General features: G+C 39.7%; 1 protein-coding gene across 1 annotated transcript in view; it reads left to right on the forward strand.

The window, feature by feature from the left end:
• lrrtm4l1 (leucine rich repeat transmembrane neuronal 4 like 1) overlaps window positions 1–20,910 on the forward strand; it is a 64,452-nt gene extending 43,542 nt beyond the window's left edge. Inside the window, exon 3 of the mRNA XM_085411214.1 lies at window positions 19,228–20,910. Coding sequence (XP_085267340.1) covers window positions 19,228–19,293 — 66 coding nt within the window. The 3' untranslated portion in view covers window positions 19,294–20,910. The remainder of the gene's footprint in view (window positions 1–19,227) is intronic.
• Window positions 20,911–21,731: the final 821 nt, after the last annotated feature.

Genomic DNA, 21,731 nt, shown 5'->3' on the forward strand with positions numbered 1-21,731 from the left:
TCTGAGTGTTAAATACAACACTGTTGAGTGTTAAATTAACACTTTTGACAGTGTTATATGTTTAAAAGTAACCTAGTCAGTTTTGAAGATTAACAATGGCTAACACTGAGCAGTGCTGATTTTCTAACACTGGAATATTTCTAACACTTTGAGTTATTTTCCAGTGTTAGAAAACCAGCACTGCTCAGTGTTAGCCATTGTTAATCTTCAAAACTGACTAGGTTACTTTTAAACATATAACACTGTCAAAAGTGTTAATTTAACAATCAACAGAGTTGTATTTAACACTCAGAGGTGTGGACCCATATAGACACTCTCCAGTGGTAATTTAACACTGGAGATTTTGCTGTGTAGATTTGTTTTAAATGCTCGCACTCATGATAAAGTATTTATTGATGGCAAGTTGTTGACATGGTCGTCCTTGTGTCAGGTTATTTTGTCTCTGCAGAGAATTTCTGAAACTCTATTAGCGTGAATGTGACAGCTCTTGGTTTTTACTCTGAAGTACGTCGTTTCTAGGTGCTCCTATGAATACTCAGCTTTTGAATTTATTTCAACCCTTCCCCTAATGTGTGTTTCACAAATTCATTGTGCCATTTTATTCTTTTTTCTTGACACACATCCTTTTATACACACTTGTGTACTTTTCTAAAGAATTTAATTAGCCACAGTGGAACTTTTAATTTAGTTCTTGACACATCTCAAGGATAATTGAAGCAAAGACGATACACCTGACTATAATTTGGAGAGCCCTGGGGTTTGATTGTTGTAAATAAGAAATTGTACTTTTTGTAAGTGTGTTGATTATACATTACCAATATACAGATTATAGGTTATTTAACATACATTATTGTTTAGAAAAGTTTTAAAAATTGCTTATCACCATATAGTGTGATGTTTAAAAAATGATTTGCGTGCTGCTTTAGCTCACGTGGTTGAGGAGATGACACATGCTGTGGTTTGATTCTGCTGACCATTTCCCTCTTGCTCGCTCCTTACAAATTAAAATAATAATAAAAAAAAAACATATATGTACAAATGTATTATGTATATGTTGCAATTTCAAATCAAACAGTACAAATTCACTTTTCAAAGATGGAGGAAACATTCAAGTCAATAAACAATCCAGTGGGCTCAGTGAAGACAGCAGTTAATAAGGTTAAGAATACACAAAAGCTAAAACAAAAAAATCTCTGTTTAGTTTTTGTTTTTTAAATTCTTTTGTCACCATTTTGCAGTTGTTGCTACATAGTTGTTTGCCAGAAGTTGGCATATGTCACCGTTGTCATGTAGAGGATTCTTTGTAATCACATTAGTTTTGGTTCTGCACGATGAGGTGGAGTGGAGAGTAGTAGATCTTGTGGTAGGGTAGTTTTATGGTTCTGAACTAAGCAGTTTCAAGAGCATCCAGCTGTGCTTTCTATAACCAGCTCCAAGGTTTTGCTGAAATTTAGTAAGTAGTAGTTAGCTGTGTAACATAGTACCTTGCCACTCCCAAGTAGGCCATTTGATCAATGATTGTGAACCGATATGCTACTGCAGTATCATCAGCGCACATCAGTCCAGCAGAAACACATTGGATTTACCCTGGAATGAGACAAATGTATTTTTAAACTCTAAATCAGTAAATTTGAATTTATTTGAAAAGGGGTTCTATTTTATCACATGCCTCTATGATGAAATAAAAAGACAAGCAATTCTGTCATTAAGTTTTCAATTTGTTAGCATTTGCATTAGTGTTTGGCAGGTTTAACAGACAGCTGCAGGAGAAGTGTTGTTGAAACTGCTGAGGCTTTACATTCACAGATGAAGGACGAACGTTAACAAGTGTGACAAGGAGACAGAGAAAGTAACCATATGTGTTCTGACAACGGAAGGTAGAGAAAAGGGGAGTGAGGTGAGTCTGTGCATGCAATAGAGTGAAAGACCCTCTGAAAATCCTGTTGTCCGTGATGCAACACTGTTCTTTATTCTTCTAGTTTAAGTATATTCATGATTCAAAGCAGATAATCACTGAAGCTTTGTGTGATGAAACGTACTTCAAAATTAGTCAAATCTTGCAGTCTAACCTCGTCACACTTTCCTAGCTGGCCCTTTTGTGTTACCTAATGTGAGCAGCATTTTAAGGCACAGGAAATAATATTGGTGGTATCCAACATTTGGATATGAGACTCAAATGCTGAGATGTGAGAAGATTTTCTGTTTTAAGTCCTGCAGTGAAATAACACAAATAATGTATGACACTGTGGCCACGTCCTTCATTACACTAGCAGAACATTCCTTTTTGAGTATGATTGCTGAAATGATGTATGTAACCTAACAAGGTCAAAAATTATTACTTGCCTTATTTATTTATGTATTATTGTTTGAGATATGTGAAGTCAGATTTATTGCGTGCTACATAATATATACAGAGAAAGACCTGAAGGGAAAAAAACTGCTGCTTCTAATGCGGTCATCCATCACCTGCCTGAATCACAGCTATCATAAATCATAACATTCAAGCAGAGATAAACATGCATGTGCATACACTTAAATAAATATGCATACACATTGAGATATTTCATTAGGGGTGTGCTCACTTTGCTCCCAGCCACAAATCACTGAATCAGATGTGCTCAGGGAAATCGTTGAGCTCTACATATAGACCATGGATTAAATGCCTCCCTTAATTTGTACAAATAGAATATTGTTTGTTTGTTTGTTTGTTTGTTTTTCAACTTCACATGACATAAGAACAGTTTACTTTTACTTCTGGTTGTACTGGCCTACTTCAAAGTGGATATCTTTACTGTGCAGTACTATGCAAAAATGTTGAGCCACACCTTGTTTCAGGAGAACAGTTCTCCTGACTTTCTAAAGGTCTTTCAAAGCTTTTCCTTGGATATTGGCTGTTTGTTTGTTTTTTTGTTTGGTTGTTTGTTTTTTTTTACCCTTTCTGCGTCCCATCCTTGTGCTTGACCATTTTCAGAGGCATGTTTTTCTTTGTTTGTTAAGCCACTAAACGCTGACTTATGGATCATTCAGACATACTGTAAGCAAGGTTACCTAACTCAACAGATGAACCAATGTTGTGTCTACGAATGACAGAAAACTTGGCAAAGAATAGTTTTTATATTTTATCTTTAGATATTTTGATACTGGCAGTTTGTCACAAAAACACACCATTGGTTCCCATTTCTTGAGCTGAAATTTTGAAAAATGCCTATGATAACAAAGTTCTACAGGCATAAAATTGTATTTCTACCCCAACAAGGTTGATTCCCAAAAATCTAGTAGTAAAAAATTTGTCCTATCATGCCATGGTGCTGTGGGAGTCCCGTGGACAAGTGGAGGATAAAAGAAGCGGTGGCAGGCTTAAACTATTTACAGCAGATGATCAGTATCTGTAAGTCACGTCCTTAAGGAATAGAAAAAGTGCAATAAAGAACTGACATCAGTTGCATCTGTTGGCCCATCTACAGTTTGCTGAAGCCTAATCAGAAATGGTATCATGGCAGCTGTCAAGAAGTCATTCTTAAGGAATGAATTTTCTGTCCAGAAGAACTGGACTGACAGTCAATGGCAACGACTCCTATGGAGTCATGAATCCAAATTTTACATTTATACATTTCAAGTCACTGTAAACATGTATGGATGAGGTGTACAACAGTGAATGTCGGCAGCCTTGTGTTAACAAAATAAAATAAATATTGTATGCGCTGTATTTCCAGTGGTATTGTGAATCTTGTCACAATACCACTGTTCTGCGTTCTTGAAGACAGAACGCAGAACAATACGATCAGATTTTGACCCACAATACAGTGCCATCTGGAAAGCATCTGACTGGCAGAAGCTTCATTTCTCAGCTTGCAAACATATTGCCAATACAATATAGCATACCTGAATAGAAAAATAAATATAGAATGGAATGCGATCAGGCATGAATTTCTTTCCTGGATCTAGACATTATTGAAGCAGTGTGGAATCATCTAGACACAGAATGGAACAAAAGGCAGACAGTTTCTTTGAATATTGTCCAAGAACTACTTGGTGCTTAAAGAAATTACAAGGTTATTTCAAAATATGTACTTCAAAGTTGCTGTTTGTTTGTTCTTTTACATTTGTACAAACTCTGTTTTTGCTTTATATACAGTATGTGTAGTTGCCCAGATCCCAATATTTCTATGTAGCACTGTGAGCAACAAGTCACATTTGACAGACCTTGCTAAAAACTAAATTAGAGGTCCTTAATGGATGAATTTCAAGTCATTGGTGGAGAGTCTATTATTTTACCTTATACCTTTTATTTCTACTGAACACTGTTATATAAAGAGAGCATCCTAATTACTTGTCTAAGGAGCTTGAAAAGAAAAGCTTCAAGCTTAAGTTGCTTGAAGACGTTTCAACTCTCATCCAAGAAGCTTCTTCAGTTATAGGGTCAAATGGTGGAGAGTCCCAGATTTAAGCTCTGTGGGACTAACCCACCCTATCATGTGATTTCCTGAGGTCAGAAATCACATTATTGGGTGGGGCTAGGTTTCACAATGAGTTCACCCGAAACCTTGGCTGATTGTGACCTACACCCATTTTCACACCTTGGCTCATGTCATTAGGTAGAAGATCATTAGGGGGTCCATTGTCCCTCTCTGTGGGTTACTCCCACAGAGCTTAAATCTGGGACTCTCCACCATTTGACCCTAGAACTGAAGAAGCTTCTCGGATGAGAGGTGGAACGTCTTCAAGCAACTTAAAGAAGTCCAGACGCTTTTCTTTCCAAGCTCCTTAGACTACGCTTACTTGGATGACTGAGAACCTTCACAGACACCCTAATTACTTCAAACCATCTACAGATATCTTTGTTCACAGTGGCTTTTATATTGTCATGTTCATGCAGAATAAGTGTTGCAAATTATTAACCAAGAAATACGATTGGTTCCTAAAGAATAAGAGGATTGAGTATTTGTTTTTGTTCCAGAAAGAAAGTCAGACTGAGGGCTTTTTGTAAGTATTCATGCTGTAGAGATCAAGAGCTTATACAGTGGGGCAAAAAAGTATTTAGTCAGCCACCGATTGTGCAAGTTCCCCCACCTAAAATGATGACAGAGGTCAGTAATTTGCACCAGAGGTACACTTCAACTGTGAGAGACAGAATGTGGAAAAAAAAAATCCATGAATCCACATGGTAGGATTTGTAAAGAATTTATTCGTAAATCAGGGTGGAAAATAAGTATTTGGTCAATAAAAAAAATACAACTCAATACTTTGTAACATAACCTTTGTTGGCAATAACAGAGGTCAAACGTTTACTATAGGTCTTTACCAGGTTTGCACACACAGTAGCTGGTATTTTGGCCCATTCCTCCATGCAGATCTTCTCGAGAGCAGTGATGTTTTGGGGCTGTCGCCGAGCAACACGGACTTTCAACTCCCGCCACAGATTTTCTATGGGGTTGAGGTCTGGAGACTGGCTAGGCCACTCCATGACTTTCAAATGCTTCTTACGGAGCCACTCCTTTGTTGCCCGGGCGGTGTGTTTTGGATCATTGTCATGTTGGAAGACCCAGCCTCGTTTCATCTTCAAAGTTCTCACTGATGGAAGGAGGTTTTGGCTCAAAATCTCACGATACATGGCCCCATTCATTCTGTCCTTAACACGGATCAGTCGTCCTGTCCCCTTGGCAGAAAAACAGCCCCATAGCATGATGTTTCCACCCCAGTGCTTCACAGTAGGTATGGTGTTCTTGGGATGCAACTCAGTATTCTTCTTCCTCCAAACACGATGAGTTGAGTTTATACCAAAAAGTTCTACTTTGGTTTCATCTGACCACATGACATTCTCCCAATCCTCTGCTGTATCATCCATGTGCTCTCTGGCAAACTTCAGACGGGCCTGGACATGCACTGGCTTCAGCAGCGGAACACGTCTGGCACTGCGGGATTTGATTCCCTGCCGTTGTAGTGTGTTACTGATGGTGACCTTTGTTACTTTGGTCCCAGCTCTCTGCAGGTCATTCACCAGGTCCCCCCGTGTGGTTCTGGGATCTTTGCTCACCGTTCTCATGATCATTGTGACCCCACGGGATGAGATCTTGCGTGGAGCCCCAGATTGTGGGAGATTATCAGTGGTCTTGTATGTCTTCCATTTTCTGATGATTGCTCCCACAGTTGATTTTTTCACACCAAGCTGCTTGCCTATTGTAGATTCACTCTTCCCAGTCTGGTGCAGGTCTACAATACTTTTCCTGGTGTCCTTCGAAAGCTCTTTGGTCATGGCCATGGCGGAGTTTGGAGTCTGACTGTTTGAGGCTGTGGACAGGTGTCTTTTATACAGATGATGAGTTCAAACAGGTGCCATTCATACAGGTAACGAGTGGGGGACAGAAAAGCTTCTTACAGAAGACGTTACAGGTCTGTGAGAGCCAGAGATTTTCCTTGTTTGAGGTGACCAAATACTTATTTTCCACGAATAAATTCTTTACAAATCCTACCATGTGAATTCATGAATTTTTTTTTCACATTCTGTCTCTCACAGTTGAAGTGTACCTCTGGTGCAAATTACTGACCTCTGTCATCATTTTAAGTGGGGGAACTTGCACAATCGGTGGATGACTAAATATTTTTTTGCCCCACTGTATGGGCATTAGCTCCCCAGAAAGAGCTCCCCTGTTTAATTGTTATTGTGTTTTGTTCTTTGTTTTTCTTTGAGTAAAAATATGCCTGGTTGTGGTGCTTTAATTTTCCTGCCTTGTTGATGGTTAGAGGTGTTCCATTCATGTACATGAACACACAAGAGTGGCTATTTTCATACATAAACTTATAACTTAAAATTAAACTATATCCTTTGTCTCATTAACTTTATATTTCACAATTGGCACATTCTGTGAAGTTCATATTGTCTGCCTGCCTTTGAGGGACTTTGAGGGAACGTGCAACTTCACACAAACAGGGCGGAGAATTAGAACAGGGTAATTGGTGCTCTGAGTGGAGCAAGAAGCTTGTGATCCTTTTGAGTGTGGCAGGCATATGTCTGTGTTACTTCCAGCTGTCCTAACTGAGAGCAAACTAATTACATCATGTTTGCACAATGCTAATTAGTATCCTAATTAAAAACATAACCGCTTTAGCGGGGGGTGGATGAAAGTAGGTTCAGCTCTGGACATGTAACCTGTGTTCTTGAAAAGACCAGGACTTAGTCTTAAAAGTGCTCATTTGTTCACTGGTATGCCTATGTAGCATAAGAGAAACATTTATAATTAGCTTTTAATGATGGTGTTTTTTTTAGTAGGTTTTTTCTATGTAATTATATACAAGCAGAGAAAGAGTTGTGTGAGTTTGCCACGCTGTTTTCAGAGTTTCATTAAAATTACTTGTACTTTTCTTTGTTTTTCAGTAAAAATACATGGATTTAAATTCTTTTTCTCGCATACTTCATCCACACACAAACACTATTTATTTATTTATTTATTTATTTATTTATTTATTTATTTATTTACTCATTTATAAGTAACTCAGTACAGTTTATTTATAGAATATTTTTCACGGACATAAAGTGCCTTACAATAAAATAAGCAAATGTTAGGAGTAACCACAATAAAATATGAAAGCTAATAGAATTACACTTTAGTAGGAATACAAAACCATATTTAAAAAAACAAAAAGGATTTAAAAAAGAAGGCCTGGTTAAAGTTTTGAACGAGTCCACAGAGTCGAATGTATCTCTGCAAAAGTTGATTCTGTTCATCTGGACGTAGCGTTTTGTGGGAGAAACGTTTCGTCACTCATCCAAGTGACTTCTTCAGTCTCAGCTGACTGCAGGTTTCCCCAATCTTATAAACAGACATTTGCATAATGACTGAAACCAGCCCACTGAAAGAACAATGGGCTGGGAGGTCAGTTCCTTAATGTTAATTATGCAAATTCTCATGACCATTGATCAACAACCATTGACCGGTGTAGATGTACATAGACTGCAGAGTCCTGGCCTGATGGGGTAGCTTTTCTGTGTTGTGCCATCCGCTTCGCCAAAGGTTGTTTGGTTTTCCCGATGTATAAATCCTGGCAATCCTCCTGGCACAACACAGAAGAGCTACCTCATCAGGCCAGGACTCTGCAGTCTATTTACACCTACAGGCCAGTGGACACTCTTCCAATGATGAGGATGTACACATCTTGGACAGGGAGGAACGTTGCTTTGAGTGCGGAGTCAAGGAAGCCATTTACGTGAAAAGGGAAAGACCATCTCTGAATCAAGGAGGGGGCCTAATGGTACATCTTTTGCCATCTTACAATGCTGTGATTGCAGCCATTCCCCAACTCTCTGTGAATGGTACTCACAGCCATTGATCAGTGGGTTTTGGTCAGTGGTTGTTAATCAATGGTCACACACCATGGTGTCAATGGTGTGTTTAATAAGAAGTAGGTTAGGGTTAGGATTAGATAAATAGTCTGGAGCTAGTCGATTTAATGCTCTGTATGAAAGTATGATCCATCCATTTTCTTCCGCTTATCCGGGGCCGGATCACGGGGGCAGCAGCCCAAGCAGAGAAGCCCAGAGCTCCCTCTCCCCAGCCACCTCCTCCAGCTTATCCGGGGGAACACCAAGGCGTTCCCAGGCCAGCTGAGAGATATGATCTCTCCAGCGTGTCCTGAGTCTGCCCTGGGGCCTCCTCCTGGTGGGACATGCCCGGAAAACCTCGCCCAGGGGGCATCCTTGTCAGATGCCCAAACCACCTCAACTGGTTCCTTTCGATGTGGAGGAGCAGCTGCTCTACTCTGAGGCCCTCCCGAATGGCCGAACGTCTCACCCTATCTCTAAGGGAGGGGCCAGCCACCCTTTGGAGGAAACCTATTTCCGCCGCCTGTATTCACGATCTCGTTCTTTTGGTCACTACCCACAGCTCGTGACCATAGGTGAGGGTAGGGACGTAGATTGACCGGTAAATTGAGAGCTTTGCTTTTACACTCAGCTCTCTTTTCACCACAACAGACCGGTACAGCGGCCGCATCACTGCAGCCGCTGCGCCAATCCATCTGTCGATCTCCGGCTCCCTTCTCCCATCACTCGTGAACAAGACCCCGAGATACTTAAACTCCTCCACTTGGGGCAGGGTCTCGTCCCTGACCCGGAGTGGACACTCCACCCTTTTCTGGCTGAGGACCATGGCCTCAGATTTGGAGGTGCTGATTCTCATTCCCACCACTGAAAGTATGAGAATTTTAAAATTAATTCTCAAAATACCTGGAAGCCAATATAGAAAGTACAAAATTAGGGTAATGTCAACTTGTTTGCTAGATTATGTAATGAGCGTGGCTGTAACATTTTGTATCGCTTAGAGGTGGGAAAGAGATGATTTATCTAATATGGTAAATAGGATATTACAGTAATCTAGATGCAATGACACAAATGCATGAACAATTTCCTCCAATTCAGGGGAACAGACTATAGCTCCCAAATGAGTGTCCCCTAAGTGAGAGAAAGAGAGGAATGTGATCAAATATTTCACTGAGATTGCGAACACTGGAGTTTGCAGATGAACAAAAGGAAGCAATCACTGCACTCATTCTTAAAAGCTTTTCAGGAGGAGCCATAATCATGACCTCAGTCTTATTGGAATTTAAAACAAGGTCATTGTTGGAGAGCCAGTCAGTTATCTGGGATAAAAAGAGAACTAGGTTGGACAGCATATCCAGCTGGTGAGGCTTAAGACATATGCAGCTAAATGTCTTTTGCATAAAAATGATAAGAAATGCCAAAAAAAAAAAAAGATTGACATGCTGGCTAAAGCAAGGATCTAAAAAGAGAATAATAACTGGTCTCGGATTGAGCCTTGCAGAACCCCAAAGGTCAGAGAAGAGTTAAAGGAAAACTTCCTTACCCTAACAGAAAAAGCCCTTTAAGACAAATAGGACAATATTGTCAACTGCATCAAATTCTATATAATTATAGACTGTAAATAAAAAAGCCTGATTGGACGGGCTTTGACTAATAGAAGCACAGTGCAGTCTGTCAGCATACAGTGGGGCAAAAAAGTATTTAGTCATCCACCGATTGTGCAAGTTCCCCCACTTAAAATGATGACAGAGGTCAGTAATTTGCACCAGAGGTACACTTCAACTGTGAGAGACAGAATGTGGGAAAAAAAATCCATGAATTCACATGGTAGGATTTGTAAAGAATTTATTCGTGGAAAATAAGTATTTGGTCACCTCAAACAAGGAAAATCTCTGGCTCTCACAGACCTGTAACGTCTTCTGTAAGAAGCTTTTCTGTCCCCCACTCGTTACCTGTATGAATGGCACCTGTTTGAACTCATCATCTGTATAAAAGACACCTGTCCACAGCCTCAAACAGTCAGACTCCAAACTCCGCCATGGCCAAGACCAAAGAGCTTTCGAAGGACACCAGGAAAAGTATTGTAGACCTGCACCAGACTGGGAAGAGTGAATCTACAATAGGCAAGCAGCTTGGTGTGAAAAAATCAACTGTGGGAGCAATCATCAGAAAATGGAAGACATACAAGACCACTGATAATCTCCCACAATCTGGGGCTCCACGCAAGATCTCATCCCGTGGGGTCACAATGATCATGAGAACAGTGAGCAAAGATCCCAGAACCACACGGGGGGACCTGGTGAATGACCTGCAGAGAGCTGGGACCAAAGTAACAAAGGTCACCATCAGTAACACACTACAACGGCAGGGAATCAAATCCCGCAGTGCCAGACGTGTTCCGCTGCTGAAGCCAGTGCATGTCCAGGCCCGTCTGAAGTTTGCCAGAGAGCACATGGATGATACAGCAGAGGATTGGGAGAATGTCATGTGGTCAAATGAAACCAAAGTAGAACTTTTTGGTATAAACTCAACTCGTCGTGTTTGGAGGAAGAAGAATACTGAGTTGCATCCCAAGAACACCATACCTACTGTGAAGCACTGGGGTGGAAACATCATGCTATGGGGCTGTTTTTCTGCCAAGGGGACAGGACGACTGATCCGTGTTAAGGACAGAATGAATGGGGCCATGTATCGTGAGATTTTGAGCCAAAACCTCCTTCCATCAGTGAGAACTTTGAAGATGAAACGAGGCTGGGTCTTCCAACATGACAATGATCCAAAACACACCGCCCGGGCAACAAAGGAGTGGCTCCGTAAGAAGCATTTGAAAGTCCTGGAGTGGCCTAGCCAGTCTCCAGACCTCAACCCCATAGAAAATCTGTGGCGGGAGTTGAAAGTCCGTGTTGCTCGGCGACAGCCCCAAAACATCACTGCTCTCGAGAAGATCTGCATGGAGGAATGGGCCAAAATACCAGCTACTGTGTGTGCAAACCTGGTAAAGACCTATAGTAAACGTTTGACCTCTGTTATTGCCAACAAAGGTTATGTTACAAAGTATTGAGTTGTATTTTTGTTATTGACCAAATACTTATTTTCCACCCTGATTTACGAATAAATTCTTTACAAATCCTACCATGTGAATTCATGGATTTTTTTTTTTTCACATTCTGTCTCTCACAGTTGAAGTGTACCTCTGGTGCAAATTACTGACCTCTGTCATCATTTTAGGTGGGGGAACTTGCACAATCAGTGGCTGACTAAATACTTGTTTGCCCCACTGTATATTCTAAATTTGATTGCATAAATGAATATTTTTAAAATATTAGACATTCCATTGTGAAAAAGAACAATCAGTTGTGTAAAAAAAAAAAAAAAAAAAAAACAGGCAGCAGCGGCTGTGTGTCTTCTGAGCGACACTGCAAAGCTGGAATTCCAACCAGAAAGGTTGTTAGAGACAGGGCTGTGGGGAGGTTAACTGAGCACTATCCTGTTCTGATTTTGACACACAGAATGCACTGTGTGTCAAAATCAGAACAGCTGTGGTTTGGGCAGCTGCCTAGGTGCAGCTCTGGCTGCTTCAGACCTCAGATGCACGAGAAGAGAACGAGGGTGAGAAAAAGATGGAATGAATAAGCCCACCTTAATTAGGGTACATGAGTGGATAGAATAGATTTTGTCTGGGGGTTTTTTGTTTTGTTTTGTTTTTGGCTCTTTCAGGTCATTTTAATACACTTTTTATACATTTTTATACATTTTTATTTTTATACCACAGCCAAATTCTGTGGTAAACAATCAAGGCATGATTTAAATGCAGAACTTTAGGATCAATTAAAGTGCTTTAACAAAAGTACTGTGTTAACTGTTTAGGAATTATTTCCATTTATGTACATAGTCCCACATTCTCAGATTATCCAATTATACAAACCAACCTAATTTGAAATATATAGGTTTTTGTCCGGGGTTCCCCCCCCCCCACACACACACTTGGAATAACCTTAAATTCTCTGGACTTCATACATGAGAGCATCTATCAATTGCAGATTTTGACAGCGACTTTGCCAAAGGATTCTGTGATCATTCACTTTAGTTTTCTTTAATGATCTTCCAGGCCTTTGGGTGTTAACCAGCTGGCAAGTTCATTCCATTTTTTCCCTTCTTTGCACCAGATTGTTTTTCTACTCCTACAGTTTTTATATCTCTTTGTCTTTTGGTCTAAAGATGTCCTCCTTCGCTTGTATTTCATCACTATACAGCTCTTCACAGAGAGTTCCAGTGAACAGCTACCAAATACAAATTGGCAGCTTCTGATTCCAAATGCCTGGAATCAACTCGGGATCATTTATCCGCTTAATTTGTCCCAAGATAATAGGTGGCAATATAAGTGGTTGTGAAGCTGCTTGTCATTCAATTGTATGACTATGTTTGAGTGGACTTTAATTCCAAAACATTTAATAGAATACTTTTGTGAAATAGAAACTGACATCTGCCCACCACAGAGCATATATAGAGAGAATATAAATAGCATATTACAGAGGACTGATATTTTCAAAGAAATGCATTTTAAGTCACATTTTCTTTTGTTGATTATCTGGAATTTTTTTCAGAATTAACTTTAACTTTAATGGAAACCCATCCTCTTTTCATCCTGCACCCATATGATTTTGCAACTATGATTCTAACACAAATCAAATAGCCAAATAATGAAGTCATTTGGCAGCACTTTGTTTACAGAGCATGGTTTCAGATAATATTCTGCAAGAATGAGTAACAAAAACACCAGCAACCATACAGCCAATATACACAACACAAATCACTCTCACAGCACTCACAGCCAGTACATTCCCTCACAACATAAAGTGTCAATTATAAATCCTAACTAGTGATCAAGAATATAGGTTTTACAGGTGTGTGTGTGTGTGTGTGTGTGTGTGTGTGTGTGTGTGTGTGTGTGTGCGCGCGCGCAAGATATGATATAGGAATTCTGAAATCGGCAGTCACAAACCCACAGAGATGGGGGTTATGCAGTGGGTCGGTGTGAAAGTTAAGAGAGAGAGGATTTTGGAACTAGACTGGAAACTTTGGATTCGCTAGGTCTCTAAAATGAAATTATTGTACTGGCTTTCTTCTGACACTGAGGTCCAAATGCTGAAAAAAGCAATCGCATGTCAGTGAACAGAGACTAAAGACAGAAGCAAGCCTAATATGAAAGCACTTCACAGCGTGTAGAAAGCTTGCTCAAAGGTTGGATTAAAACACCTGTCAGTCCATGATGAAAATCATAAAACAATCCTTGGAAACTCATATTGCCTTCAAAAAACTTGATTAAAGGTTTGAATACTATTAAAACTGTAGGCCTAGTAGTTGTCAAATTATGATTTTAGAACTAGATTAGATGTATTTGTAGCCTAAAAAAACTACAAAAATGTTCTGCGGTCTATTATAGCATCCCCTTTGTGCTGTTTTTGAAGTCTTTTCAGTCTGTTAAATTAGTGTCAAGATTTTAGCATTGCATTCTATCTGAATCTAATATTCATCCACACGTATTTTAGACTGTTAAAATTATATACTGAAATTAAATATAACTGATCATTCAAAACCAGCAGGCTCAAATATAATTAACCTTTATTTTCAAATCTTACAATGTCAGATGAAATGAAACATGACTTTCACCATGGATTTGATTTTTGTGCCAAGATCAGAAAGTACAAAACACAAAAATAAATACATAGAGATAAATAAGAACTGTTTATCAAACGTTGAATAAATACATCTGTACACACTTTAACAACTTGGTCATTTTTGGAACAACTAATTTCCCACTGCTAATCAAATACAGAAGGCCATAGAAACTCTTAACCACTAATGCAATTTAGGCATACAGTGGGGCTGGCGCCTAGCCCAGTTGTCATTGGTTGAGAAGCAGGGTATGCTGTGGACAGGTTGCTAGTCCATCACAGGGCTAATACATAGAGACAACCACATTCACACCTATGACCAATTAAGAATCAACTCTTAACCTTGTATACACATCTTTAGACTGCGGTTGGAAATCAGAATATCCAGAGAGAACCCATCCAGGCTTAGGGGAAACATACAAACTCTACACCAGAAAGCCCCAGCCAGCAGATTGAAACCCAGAAACCTTCTTGCTATCTTGAATTTATTCATAGCTGTGTAGAGTAGTGCAATACTTATTTTACTCAAAAAAGAAAGCTTACAAGCAAAGGGCTCACATTTATGGGCCCTGGTTGTATGCATACTTTTTCAAGAAATTATTAAGTCATACTTACATTAACTATGGAATACTCTTGTACAAGCAGGCTTCATCTGAAAATTAATTTCACTGTTATCGAGAGTGACAGTAAAAGAGTAGAGTAGAGTACTGGGGATACTTATCAACAATATCAGCCACAACTGTTTAGTACATGAGTTGGAATGTGGGACTTGATTCACTATGAATAAATCATGAGCCTTCATACAGTACTACTTTTGGGGACATGCTTTGTGTTTCAAAGTAAGGGCCTGCACTTTTATAGCGCTTTACTTAGTCACTATGGACCCCAAAGCGCTTTACACTACATTCAGTCATCCACCCACCCATTCACCCACCTATCCACCCACCCATTCACACACTGGTGATGGCAAGCTACATTGTAGCCACAGCCGCCCTGGGGCGCACTGACAGAGGCGAGGCTGCCGGACACTAGCGCCACCGGGCCCTCTGACCACCACCAGTAGGCAACGGGTGAAGTGTCTTGCCCAAGGACACAACGACCGAGACTGTCAAACCTGCAACTTTCCGAGTACAAGACGAACTGTCAACTCTTGAGCCACAATCGCCCTAAGTAATGCCACTACAGCAGACGGCCCTAGATTTCTGTGCCAGGCCTATTCACAATGTTACTCCTTGAGAGGCTGAACCCTACACATCACTTCTGTCCCCAGTAAATCTGTATAGGGGGACTGATGAGGTTGGTGCTACAAAAGCCAAGCCATCTCTGTCTGTGTATTCAGGGGGAACTGTCCATTTTGAAACCACCAGGATCAACGCCAGCTTCTTATGTCTTCTTTTCTGAACAACTAGCAGGACTGCACAAGCATCCAAGAGGGTGGATGGTTATGGGTTGGCAAGAGATCTAAAATGACAAAGTAGACGTGTCATTTGGATAAAAAAAAAAGAAAAGAAAGAAATCTTCGTCAAATTTTTGGATTCTCTTTTGGACTATCTTATCGCCTACTGGCTTTACTGTGGACATTAAGTTTGTCAGTTCAGATGCCTGGAAAGGGCTGCAATGTGGGGGAGATTTTGTGTGTGTGTGTGTGTGTGTGTGTGTGTGTGTGTGTGTGTGTGTGTGTGTGTGTGTGTGTGTGTGTGTGTGTGTGTGTGTGTGTGTGTGTGTGTGTGTGGCACAGTGAAATAGGTTCTCTGTGATTTTCAGTTGTAAGTAAACAGCAGCTACACTTCTACCACATATTGCAATTTTTCAGTGGTGGGAGGCAGGGACCCCTGAATATAGAATTTATTGAGCTTTTTCCCACCTGTTTTAAACTCCGGGAAAGCTACTAGAAAAAAGAAAGCACACCAGCGTATGTGTTGCTTCATTGAATATACCAGTAGTTCCTGCAGAGGTTTTAACAAGCAGGTGAAGAAGTCAAATGCCCTTGCAAATACATTTTGCTATGGTTTTAAAAAAAAAAAAAAAAAAAAAAGGTCAGCATTGCTCTCCAGTTGTCCTGCTAAACAATGGTGGGAAAGCAACAGGAGAGAAAAAATGTCATTTTTCTACAATAAGAAAATACTTAACTGCTTAAGTGAAGTCCGTTTTTCTGATGACTGGTGACAAAACTTCTTCATTGCTGTGTAACGGCAACCTTCACTGTTTTTTTTTTTTTGTTTGTTTGTTTTTTGTTTTTTTGTTTTTTTGAGGGGGGGGATAGGACAACCTTCACTGTTGCTGTGAAGGACGTTAATGATCTTTTCTTTTTTCACCAGTAGAAGTGATTTGAATGATGGAGTCTGGAAACAAAGATATTCTTAGACATCCAGCATGTGAGGATATAAAACGTATAGCTTTAGAAGCCACTGACCATTTAATGGCTTTTTGCACTGGAAGTGTTTGAAGAGGTATAAGCTTAAGTGTTTATTACAATAGCACTCATTTGCCCAAGCAATTCAAGAAAATCATCTTGAAGGACCATAATGAGTTTTGCAATAGCTCAGCTCAGATGTCAGTAGCCGTGAAGGAAAGTCTGCACTGTGCTAAAAAGAGGACATTTTGCATAATTGCAGTGCACAAATGCAAGACAACAACATAAAGCTCATTAATTAACATGTGGAAATTGTGGGCTTTTATCATCAGTCCTCACTTCTGCCATCACTCAGCAAGTTATGTGAAGAATAGCTCTTGAATACAGATTAAAATTACAGCCATTCTGACCACATTCTGTAATGTTCCAAGTTGTTTCTGGAATGCAAAGTACAGACTGTGCAAACTGTAATCAGGACCACTACAGTTCTGCATCAATTTATATTTGGTTGTGATGTGTTGTTAGGGGACCTCTTTGCCCATCAATGCACAGAGCAGGAGAGCAGCAGCAAAAGCAATAACAGCCCCGGGTGCAGAACAGAGAAGGCATCTGCAACAACAGACTTTGGATAGAGTTACTGTAAGTGTCAAAGTGGCTTGTAGCCACAGCAGCAACTATAGGCACACTAAAGCAACTTAAAAATGATATGTGCCAATTGGATGCATGGGAGGATATCAACTGAGTGCATTTGTGAATCTACCAGGATTGCAGGCACATCTGTTACATGCATATTTATGAAGATCTATTCAAGACCTTTCCATATATCTTGCTGACTGATGGCTGAAATTCAGTGCTTGTTTATGCATATATAATTGTATTTTTTTATAAATCTGTATAAAGTAACTTGTACACCGTGCCAGGATTTGATTATGTTTTACAAGATGAACAAATGACACTCATATTCTGCATACTGTTTGCAATGTGATAAATTAAGTCTGCAATACTGATTAACGGCAGAAATTACTGAGTGGATGATCTGATGGCACAGTACCTGATAGGATTATTTCCTTCCATTTAGGCGTGTGTCTGCAGAGAGTTGTGCACTTTATTGTCTCTGTGTTGCTACACATGTGTTCAGAGATGCACAGTCTGAGGTTTTGCTGCAAGTTGTTTCTGTTTTTGTGCTGTGTTGAAATTGTCTAAGGTATGACAATTTGTGCAGCTGTCTCCACTTCTTTCACATCCACCTGAGAGGTAGATAAAGAGTGGAGTGAAGACTTGTCAGCCTGTTTGATAACGTTTAAATCAAAGTTCTGCTCGGGGCATACTCGTCTGAGCCCTTTGTTACAGAGATCTGCTTCACACTGACAACAATCTCAGCTTGAGCAGCAAAAAGTTGAGCTGGAATAATTTTGAGCAGATTCAGAAAGCTTTAGAAATTGCTTAGCCTGTCAAAACTCTGAGCATTTTTTTTTCTTATTAATGCAATGTGGATTTACCTGTAGCCAAGTCACAAATAGGCTCTTTTAAAGGTTAAGTTGTAAAGGGTCTGAGAAAAAAAATGCTCAGAGGCAAAATTGGATAAGGAGGTTGAGTGTGCCTTTGCCTTTTTTTTCCGTGTGGAGATCAGTTCATAGCAGGTTAGAGTAAAATGTCAAACAAAATTCTTACTTATTTGCAGCATCTCAACAAGGTTGACTTGACCTGTGGGAAAGCACTGACATTTAAACTGTTCCAAATTATTCACCTGTGATGATTTCTAATTTACTTTTTCTAGTGTATCCAATGTGCTGTGTGATAGAAATGAGCCTTTTATTATCCCTGTATTTAGGTGTGACCATGCACTTATCCCCCAGGGTGCACTCTGCACAGGTCACCAGGTCTATCAGAGAATTAACATGGATAGAAAGACAACTGCTGAGAGCATGACCAAAAAGTTGACTCTGTTCATCTTGACTTTTTCAGTGGACGAAACGCTTCGCCACTCATCCAAGTGACGTCTTCACTCTCAGCTGACTGCAAGTTTCTCCAGCCTTATAAACAGTACATTTACATAATGACTAAAACTAGCACGACTAACGAACAATGGCAATGTTCGTCGATGAACCTTATAATAAGGTTCGTCCATAAAACATTTCTCCCACTGAAAACACTATGTCCAGAGGATCAGGAATTAACCTTTTGTGATTTTCTTACCTGGATGATTGAGCATGCATCAAGATACTCAGAGCATGGTGGTGTAGTGGTTAGCACTGTTGCCCCACAATAAGATAGTCCTGCGTTTTAATCATGTCTGGGGTCTTTCCGTGTGGCATTTACATCTTCTCTCCAGCTACTTCCTCCCACAGTCCAAACACACAGATGAGGGATGGATGGATATGTATAATGCAAAAGTTACCCTATATTTTTTTTTCAGGAACACGTTGTTCTAAAAACAAGAGTCTGGAAAATAACGGGGGAAAATGCTCCTCTTTCAATAACCATAATAATTCATTAAAATTGTTATAATAATTAATCCAGTTGTATGTTAATCATCAAAGAGTAGTAAACAGTTACCGACTAAAGTGAAAAATTTAATATTTTAATTTCAGCTTTAATTAACATTTTCAAAAAGAATACTTGTGTGCTGAGCTGCCTTTTAATCTTTGTGAGACATTTGGGAAGTCACTCCACCTCAGCCTTCCAAGTTATCTAAGCTTATGGGATTTCATCATCTGCTTAATTGCTTACCCTAATTTGCTTTGCTGGCACTGTCACAGCCCCATTGTACTGTTATCAAATCACTGGGCACTGTAATTAACTTTACATTGTAACCACCACCTCTGTAACTGGTGCAGGCCAACTGTTAAATGGTCTTCATTGTATTTTTTTTTCTGTTCTTGCAGAATGAGTATACATGTCCACGCCCCCTACCCGGTGCCTGGTTGGGAGATTTGCCTACCATCCATTAACCCTCAAACGGACTGCTTTCGGATGATGCAGCAAACCACAGAGACGCAAGGAGAGAGACATGCAGAGAACCCACCAGGATCCTACTCCCATAGTTCACATTTAAGGACACACTTACAATGGCATTCCATGCTAACAAAGGCAACCACGGACCAACACAAGGAGACACTACTGTCTTTTTTTTTTTTTCTTAAAATTTTCTAATGTCTTTTTTTTGGCCTGTGGTCTTTGGTCATTGGCTTTGCTCCGTTCCATCACATCGCTTCATCACTACACAGATACTGACACTGATGATTGTGAACATACAATCTTACTGTATGTTGCACAGTAGACCTTTTGATGAAAACTCATGAAAACTAACTGGATGATTATGAACAACAACCAAGCTTATTGTATAGATATTAACAGCTTATTGTCTCCATGAGGACAACGAGGCACTGTACAAATTCAAGATGCTTTAAAAAGTGTAAACCGAGCAATGAGTCGTCAATGAAAATGCACTGAACAAGTAATGGTGATCTGTTAACTAATTAGTTAACTAATCTGTTAACTAATCTGTGTATAATTTAAAGTGGGCTTGCATATTTTGTTTCCATATGAAGCATCGTTCTGTCATTTTTCACTTTTTTTACTTTTTTTTTTTTTTTTTTTTTAAGAAAGACTATTCAAAGGCTATGATGTAAATGTGCCTCACTGGAGCAGAAAATTTATGGAACGAGTCACTGAGTTTTTAAGCACCTGCCAGTAAAGAGGAAGTCTGACGTCTGGTGGAAATTAAGTAAGCAGCTGGAATCTCCATTTGGAGCTTGTGGAAAATTGCCTGAAGAAGGCAAACTATCCCCCAGCCAATAACATTTGGTGAAGATGTTTGCTTATTTGCTTTTTTGAAATTATTTTTTTAGGTTGTCATAAACTGCAATCAAACTTTGACTGTCTTGTACGATTTGGAGGACAGCAAGGGCAATCAAACGCAAATGAGGGGATAAAAGAAAAAAAAAGTCCTATCAAGGATAAAATGTGATTTTCTGAAATTATAATGTCGTTAACGTTGTACTTTATATATATAAATATATATATGTGTTTCTGCAGTTTTCAATGACAAATACCAAAGAGCCAAATGGATACTTCTTGGCTTTTGGCTCTCCCAAATAAGAGCCATAACAGATCCAGGAATGGTTCTTTTAAATGAAATAACCCCCCCTCCCCCCAAAAAAAATCTTAAGCTAGCCTCAACACCCCTGACGTACAGCAGTGCTCCATTACTGAATCGGCTTTTCTCATGTGTATAATGTGTATGTCTTTGTGGAAAAAAAAAAATCTTACAATTACAGTCTTCATAAGGAAGATGACTCTGAGCACTGCTTTACATTGTATGACTTTTGTTTAATACATGCTTCACTTTCCTTAAGATAATCAGCCCACCTCTCTCCTCAAAGGAGAGTGCAGATGTTGCTGTGTGTAGTTCCTGCGTGTGCTTGTGTTTCATTCGTTTTGAGTTTGACACACCGAGTTTTGGATTGTTTGTTTTGGACCTCTCGACATAACCTTTCTACGGCGGAAAATGATAATTTTCTATTGTAAATTTCTGTCCCTCCTCCCTTGAATTTGTTGATATTTAGTAAGCAGCTGTATTCTTTATTCACTTTCGACAGTATGTTTTATAAAGAAAATAATGACTTTATTGGTGAGCAATATGAATTGGTCCAATTAAAATATTCATTAATCATTTTTCTTGGGTTCTAGCTATGTGTTTGAGGCATTTTCTTTGGCATGCACTGGAATTTAATAAGCTTGTACTTGTTTCATGTCTCCATTCACAAATGGTGAAATCTGTCTGATTCCCCACAGATCCCGAGTGTCGATGCTGTCACACCAACATTAGCCTCATTAATTTAGAGAGCAGAACATTGATCTCTGTTTGACCATTCTGTTCAAGGTGATGCTGCAGGCCTCACCATGCCTCTAATTATGCTTCCTGTGTAATGTGCTGCGTATCTCAAGAGGGGGCCCTGCTTAGTGAATTTGCTCCACATTTGCTGCGCTTGGAACATGTCAGGCTGTCAGCTCAGAGGTCCAGATGGCCAATCTGTCGGGCAGTCTTTATACTCTTCTCTACCTTTATCCCCCTGCAACCCCCCCCTTGCTCACACTTTCTTCCTCCTTTCTGGGTGCCCATACTTGAGTCGTTTTTAGTTTCTTTATATTATTATGACATACAAGGCCAATCCTATGCATAACAGTCTCACTCTTAATCCTTTCTTCCCCTCCATCTGCCTCAAAGCATCAGTGGACTCAAATTTATCAAAGGAGATTTATTCCTGATACTATCTAGCTATACAGATTATAAAACTTTTTGCAAATAAGTTATGTTTGAAATGGGTAAAAAAAAAGATTAACACCATATACTTCAATAATGTAGGTTTCATTTCTGGGCTGTTCC

The sequence above is a fragment of the Rhamphochromis longiceps genome, linkage group LG7, assembly GCF_057381845.1.
Source record: "Rhamphochromis longiceps isolate RC_006_pf linkage group LG7, R_longiceps_female_GT1.1, whole genome shotgun sequence".
In the NCBI taxonomy this organism is placed as follows: domain Eukaryota; kingdom Metazoa; phylum Chordata; class Actinopteri; order Cichliformes; family Cichlidae; genus Rhamphochromis; species Rhamphochromis longiceps.